Here is a 7,872-nt window from a genome sequence, read left to right as displayed (position 1 = left end):
CACACCCATGTGTTATTTATATAATATACCGGTACCCATTGCTGACTGATGAAAAGCCATCTAATTAAACAATAAAACTGTTACATTCTAATCTATTTATTTCTCAAACACATTTGATAAGAAAAAAATATTTATTACTCTGCAGTGATAATATACCCAATACATCTACGTTTCAAATTATCACACAAACCATTCTAAAAGCAGTATGAGAGACTACAATGTATTAATCCACTAACTCACAATTGAACCTTTATCAAAATTCTATGAAAATGAATAACATACATATATACATTTTCTAAACCATTAAACTTACATTACAACTTACGCACTTGAAGTGCACTATATATAGAATTACGTTATAAAGGTGTAAAACAATGACTCTATCTATTTAAGTTTGTCTAGTGGTCACATGGAATAATATAATTATAATCTGATTTATCACGTGTTGCTACAAATTTAAACTATTTTGTTGCAAAATTACCGCCATACAAAATACTGCAATTTTTATTATGAAAGATTTATGTTATAGTCAACCACATTCTTGTCTATTATTCCTCCCCGTCCGCGCTCTGTATCTGTGTCCTCGCTTGCTTTTTGTTCGGTGCCCAGCTAGGTGCTGGTGAGATTTTCGCTCTATCCTTGTATGGTTTGCTTTGTATAATCAGACATATCCGTAAAATGGATATTAAGATTACAACAGTGATATTTATGTTATATGTATTGTTTTCTTTTATCAAATAAATAATCTAATACCCTAGTCGTCATTGAAACTGGCCCCGTGTTCACAAAGATTTAAGGATCAGGATCAAGATCAGGATCAAATTTAAAAACTCAAATATTCTCCATTATTTATCCTCATAGATTAAATATTCAATATTAACTTGATAAAACTGGCCTTAAAAATAGCATGTTTATGAAATTTTAGAATAAATTTATCGTAATTTTTACAAGAAATAGGCATTTTACAGTTGATCCAAATTTTGATCTTGATCTTAAAATTGATCCTCATTTTGATCCGTTTGTTTTTGTTTTGTTATTAGTTATTTTTTATCCCAAAATAGGTTGGTTTCTTTGCAAATAAGCAATTATTTACAATAAGAATATGCACCATTGAATTCTAGCATAATACAATCAATTTTAGTTTTATAAAACAATGGAAATAAAATCAGGATCACCTGATCCTGAACACGGGACCTGGTGATTGGCGAATAAAAAAGACACAAAAATTCTATTCACATTAAAAACCTTGCAGTAAAATTTTCTCGGTGTGACCACCAAGGTCAATGTCTATATTATATGCATCTTTTATCATTTTCTCAGAATACCTTGCAGCTTCTTGTAGTCGTAATAGTTTTTCTTTTGGATAAACGGTTCGTAAAAGTTCTATATGTTTCTTTTCGTTTGTCAAACGATGAAAATTTCCCTCCTGAAGTTTGACTGTGCATTCTATATCTCTATCAGAGATATTTAAATCGAAGAAGGACGCAAGTTTTTTCAGCTCACTAGACATGTTTGTTTGAAGTGTTTCATACTGAATAACGTGCACTGGTCCTTTGAATACCTTTATTGTGCTTCTTGTCAGATCAACATACCAATGCAGCGAGTGCTCGAACGACGCATTGCTTGCTGCAAGAAAAAACAACAAATGTTCTGAAATAAAGAGACATCCGTATGGATAATATGTTTCTGCACCACGTTTTATGGCCATATATATTTCAATAAGTAGCAGATGTGTAAACAATATTTTTTTCCGCGAAAAACGAACATTTATTGATTAAGCTATCGTGCTAAGGACTGATAACTGAAGAGGACGAGTGCAATCGTTTTAATACGAATTAAATATTTATAGTGCCTTTGTAGTTTTCACTATTTAGTTAATTGTTTTAAACATTGAACAATTCTAGCAATAATGAATTCTGTAATGCATCAGTATTTAATCTGATTAATAGTATTATTCTAAAAATATAATACTAGTATTTGGAGTTTGTTACTTTAATTAACTGGTGTATATAATATATGTAGTATTTTGAAAAAAAGTTGTTATTTTTTAAATTTTATTTTCGTGTTCTAATTTTATTTGAGATTTTGTGTATGTGTGTGTTTTTTTTAATTTTCATAGTGTTACATTTGCTTTTGAATCTGTTATATATTTTTTACTTATACTAGACGCAGAGTTATATACTCGTAAGTCTCTATACTAGAAGTGTTTCCAATTAAAATCTAAATTACATTGTACTTATTTGTGCGGGCATTAAAGTTTGTTTGTTTTGTTCTTAGATACGCTTACATTCTTTAGAATTTGGTGAACTAAGGTTGTAAAACTCCAGGAATCTTAAATTTTAACTTCAGCTGGCCGAAAGATTTAAATTGATTTGTTTCAGTATTTTAGATATGTTTCATTTGATTTATACTTTTCCATTTTTGCAACGATTTGATAAATATTTGGACACAACATGTTGAACAACAAGAAGTAAGTATGATCTTGAATCCGTAATGACCTTAACCCTCAATGTCATATTTTGAAAATAATTGTTGAGCATTTAGCTATTTCAACTTATTGCAAACAGTAGTCGGTTTGAGTGATCCGATTTTCCATTGCGCACATATTCAAATAAAATCATGATTAAGGACCTAATCATCATATTATGACTATCAACCAACAAAGCATTAAAAGCCCCCCCCCCCAAACTTGCAGTTGCTCTTGCTAAATGATGTTGATTCGTCATTGAATTAAATGTCGTTTGAAGAAGTTTATTCTTGAATTGTATATTGATTTTACATATTTTTTCTTCTTTCAAAATGTCTGCCTGAATGGTCAAAATATGACCTTGTATATTTAAACGTTTTATTAGTTTTCTTTCAGCATTTTGTTCTAGGTTTTTAAGTATTGCAATATCCCTTTCACAATTGCCTTTTTAAAAACCTTTTTAGCTCACCTGAGAACAATGTCCTCAAGGTGAGCTTTTGTAATGGTCCATTGTCCGTCGTCCGTGCGTGCTTTAACAATTTCTTTTAACAACTTCTCCTCCTAAACCACTTGGCCAAATTTGTTGAAACTTTGCAGAGATGCTCCTGGCATAGATCTACCAAAGTTGTTTAAATAATTAAATTCCATAAAGAATTCTAAAAAATCTTCTTGTAAAAACCGAAAGAGCTAGAACTTAGATATTTGGCATGAAACATCTTCTAGTAGATTTCTACAAGTTTGTTCAAATAAATGCCCTAGGGTCAAAATTTGCCCAAGGGGTCATTGATTTTCCTTAAATGTATATAGTAAAAACTTAAAATATCTTCTTGTGACAATCCAAATTCACTTTAGATTAGATATTTGGCATGGAACATCTTCTATTGGATGTCTACCAAGTTTGTTCAAGTAAATGCCCTAGGGTCAAAATTTGCCCCAGGGGTCATTGATTTTCCTAATGAATTTGTATATAGTCAAAACTAAAAAAAAATCTTCTAGAGATAGAGCTTAGATATTTGGCATGAAACATCTTCTATTGGATGTCTCACAAGCGTGTACAAATAAAAGTCATAGGGTCAAAATTGGCACCGCCCCAGGGGGTCATTGATTTTCCTTATATATACATGTATATTGTATAAACTTAAAACATTATCTTATGAAAATCCAAAAGAGCTAGAGCTTACGTATTTGGCATAAGACATCTTATAGTGGATGTCTACCAAGATTGTTCAAATAAAAGCCATAGGGTCAAAATTTGTCCCGGCCCCAGAGGTCATTGATTTTCCTTATATGTATAGAGTAAAAACTTAAAAAATCTTCTTGTGAAAATCCAAAAGAGGTAGAGCTTAGATATTGGCATGAAACATGTTCTAGTGTATGTCTACTATGTTTGTTGAAATGTAACCCCCAGGGTCAAAATTGGCCTCGTCCCAGGAAATCGAGGTCGACAGTTTAATCCCCAGCCAGGTCAAATGTTTGTTTTCCTTCTCTTTTTCTGTCATCCTTTTATTAGCTCACCTCTCATTAAGTGACAGGCTGAACTTCTCACTTAGTGACAGGCTAAACTAAAATGGCTGCCAGAGCTTAGATTAGAGAAAAAAAAACACATCTAAACGACTGGTTCAGTTTTGAAATAATTTTTCACAAAAATGTCCTTGGTGACAGTGTACACAGATTTTTCAGACTAAGCTGGCCTTTGTTTTCAAATTGTGCTTCTGGGGTGAAAACGGACTCCTCTTTGACTTTTGGACCTATTTCTCAGGTGAGCGATCCAGGGTCCTCTATGCCATCTTGTTTTTTTTCTTGTGATAACACCATTTCATTTTACAGTAAAATATCCAGATCAGTAGTCTGATCAGGATCCATGCTGTTCGCTTTCAGTTTCTCTACTTGTAATAGGGTATGTAAGCGAACAGCATGGATCCTGATCAGACTGCGCGGATGCGCAGCCTGGTCTGGATCCATGCTGGTCGCAAACGTACTATGTTGGTTTTGTCATGACGCGGCTCAAATATTGTAATCAAAATAAGTTTCAATAGCGGACCGAAAATAATCTAATTAATGAAAATGTTTCACATATGTTTAATGAACAAAATTCGGAAATGTCAGTTACTAGAATATAAAGAAAGGTTCTTGTATTTGCATCAATTAGTCTTTTGTTATTATACGTAATAGGTAATACAAGTTACTACTTGAAAATTAATTTCTGAAAAATAATTTTGTTTCTTGATGAATATTACCTTTAATCAAAACTTTTTCCTGTGGATGACCCGTGTGTCCAGCCTTTAAAAAGTTTGCAAAAGAAAGAAGGGCGTCATATGGATTTCTTAGAAGCAAAACTATCTTTGTGAACATTTTAAAGTGCCTTGCTTCATGGGTTTTTACAACCACGACTTTTGTCTTGTCATGTTGACATTCATGCGGAAAACCTCGCACTTTGAGACTTCCATCACAATACACACTGGATGTACCAAGTCCTGTAATTCAAATTCTAAAGTGTTTTTAGAAATGTATTAAATAAACTGAATAAACATGTCTTTGTTCACAAGATATATTTTATTGCGTTCAATAAACTAATGAAAGTTTCATTTAAGTATTGAATAAAAAAACTGATAATCGATTTAGTCTATTTACAATTAAAGGGTTTCCAATATCAATCGTGTGGTATCGAAGGACCAGCAGCAACGTAACAATACAGATACAATTTCTTACTTGATGCGGAGGTCATGCATTAAAATATGACCATAATATCTTGATTTTCACGTTAATGAATGTTTACACCAATATATTTAACGAATACATTTATTATATTTCTAGAAGATAGGTTCTTACCACATTGAAGGAAATTTATAGACGTTATTATACATATAAGACTAATTTTCTATGTAGTATAATATATATGAATATAAGACGAATATAGGGAGTTGAGCTGTATAAAGATATTCATAGATCCCTCTGCATCACATATAGTTAATGTAATAAATTGATCGTCTTGGATTCAATCAATAAAGTAGTCATCTTCCCATTAGTTTCGTTACAAAATTAATTTTTACTCAGGAGATTAAAGTTTTAAATTATTGCTACATATTGAGATAATTAACATCGATTTTACTCCGTTCAAATTTACATGAAAGATTTCTCGTCTGACAAACACTTATTTCAATTATTAAACCGCCATATTTTATACCTGTCATTTGCTGTATCAGATGCCTAGTCCATGTGTTTCCAGATCCTGGAAAGCTGACGAGTCCCGTAACAGGTAACTGTCTTTGAGATAATGAAACTTCTTTCTTTGTGCAATTTTCAGCTCCCAATGTACTGTCTTTTATACGTGTAGTACTTGAGTTTTGTAACTTTGCCCGAAACTTAACATTCCCGTTATTTAATTTTGTATCTGTTAACTCTGACATGTTTGTCTTTCCTGTATAGGAAAGCATTTTCTTGTACACAACGTCTATATCTGAAATATTTTTTGTTTTCGTTGAGATATCTGAAATTGATGTATTTGCTTCTTTTGATGGTTGATTTACAATAAGCTTGAACAATTCTGATTTAAATATACTGTTTTCACTGTCTCCGAAATAGTTTGTATTAAAACATATGAAAATACTTAATATCAAAAACAAAACAACACCTAATTTGAAATTTCGTGTCGACTTTAAAATCATCATAACAATTTAATCCTTTTTGAATTTTTCGAATAAAAACACAGAAAATTCAAGTAAGACTTCGAAAAAGGCGGAGAAATTTATGACTTAAAGATCCGCGACCCAGTGAAGAAATATTTATATCTTACAATTATCCAACTGTTTACATTGATAGAATGTTCGCAATGGGACGTACGTTTGCTCAGAGCTATGCCCTATTGAATATGTTTAACAGTGGAACATTCAATGTTGTATTGGGTGAAAAACATTGTACCTTTGCTACATTGTTATGTTTATATTATTATTGAACTTTTATGTTTACTGCAGAAAAAATGATATTGAAAAGCCAGGGCAGTCAATCATGAATTCTTATTTTGTAGCAAAAATATAAACTGATATTTAATCGAGAGGACACTATGAGCAACAAATAGACAATAAAAGCAAGCAAAATAATATAATTATACAGGTGCCGTGTCATATGCAATGGAATTAAAAAACGATAATAGCCGTTAGAATGTTCAACGTGACAGTCCTATTGTTTTAGTGGAACTTAAAGTTCTATAACTGTCGCTATTTACTGACTATTGCCGTCCACAATCAGGCTCAAGCAAACCTGGGACATCATGTATTATGCACTGTTCCAGACCAAACAGGCACTGATACATTTTATTATAATAGGATTTTTTTTATTATTATATTTGAATATTTGATTTTAAATAAATGTAACAATGAACTATTGATCACTGTTGTAACATTTTAATCGCAGTTTATAATTAAAAAAAATATTACAATGACTGTTAAGTATTAAAAAATGTAGATTCTGTACACAACAATTAAATCATGTCACGCTCGGGTATCCATGAACACCATCGTATGAACACATCTGCAGATGTTTCCAAATTTAAAGTAAACATCATTAATTTCCTATTTAAATGTCGAATAATGCCGGTGCTGGGGTGGGGGCGTGGACGTTAGCTTACACTTTCCACTTCCATTTACAAACAGGCTCAATCAAACCGAGCTCGCAACATTTTTTCTTCTTCACTACATCGGCTTTACCCCATAAAATGGCTTTAATCACATTTAAACATTCTCTGTCACCAGAAGTTAAGTAAATACTTAAAATCAAAATTATACAGTATAATATGCATTGTACGTTGTACTTATAAGAGCCGACAAAAAGCCAAAATCACCCTCAAAACGGTGGTCAAGCCATCATTTTCACGAATGATTTTGAAAAGTAAGCAATTTCGTCGAAATAATCTTGATGAGGGATACAGAGTAATGTCTTTGCATCCGTATGCGGCTATTCCTTTTTTCAGATCGGTTATTTTCACATTCTGGCGTTACTGGATATACACGGTGGGTTTAGATACAGCGTTTTACGCCCGAAAAAATACCAGCGTACCAGCATCTATACGTCTGCGTCTGTCGGTAGTTTACATGTCCGGTCTGTTTCTTTTGAACCGAAGGAAGAATTTAGGCGACGTACAAAGCGCGGGTTTGACCGTCCTCATGTCACACTTAGACATTTTGTATCAATTTTAAATTTCATGTCCGCTCAGCATCCCTCGAACCAATAGAAACAAATTAAAAGATTATTGCTGAAACATTATTTACAATAAGACATGAGCTTAGATATTTAGCATGTAGCACTGTTATAAATGCCTTATTGACCTATACAAAACCGATACGAATCATACCCCTTGGAATAATACTGACCCGCCCCACGTGTCACTTGATTTATATAGATTTATATGG

The 7,872-nt window shown here is 32.4% G+C and overlaps 1 protein-coding gene across 1 annotated transcript; it reads right to left on the bottom strand.

The window, feature by feature from the left end:
- LOC132723621 (WSCD family member GA21586-like) lies at nt 1–6,278 on the bottom strand. The gene is made up of 3 exons (XM_060708381.1): nt 5,652–6,278; nt 4,705–4,941; nt 1–1,626 (listed from the first exon to the last, which is right to left on the bottom strand). Exons 1-3 carry the CDS (start codon nt 6,133–6,135, stop codon nt 1,238–1,240), a joined length of 1,110 nt encoding a protein of 369 aa, XP_060564364.1. The 5' UTR covers nt 6,136–6,278; the 3' UTR covers nt 1–1,237.
- Nucleotides 6,279–7,872: the final 1,594 nt, after the last annotated feature.

This window comes from Ruditapes philippinarum, unplaced genomic scaffold (assembly GCF_026571515.1).
Source record: "Ruditapes philippinarum isolate M1 unplaced genomic scaffold, ASM2657151v2 ctg1207_1_1_1_1, whole genome shotgun sequence".
In the NCBI taxonomy this organism is placed as follows: domain Eukaryota; kingdom Metazoa; phylum Mollusca; class Bivalvia; order Venerida; family Veneridae; genus Ruditapes; species Ruditapes philippinarum.
This window is presented reverse-complemented; position numbering and strand designations above follow the sequence as displayed.

Coding starts and splice junctions, on each gene's coding strand:
- LOC132723621 (XM_060708381.1), bottom strand. CDS start 6,135: ATGATGATTTTAAAGTCGACACGAAATTTCAAATTAGGTGTTGTTTTG. Junction 4,942..5,651: donor TCTGATACAGCAAATGACAG/GTATAAAATATG, acceptor TTTGAATTACAG/GACTTGGTACATCCAGTGTG. Junction 1,627..4,704: donor GGAAAAAGTTTTGATTAAAG/GTAATATTCATC, acceptor TTTTTCTTGCAG/CAAGCAATGCGTCGTTCGAG.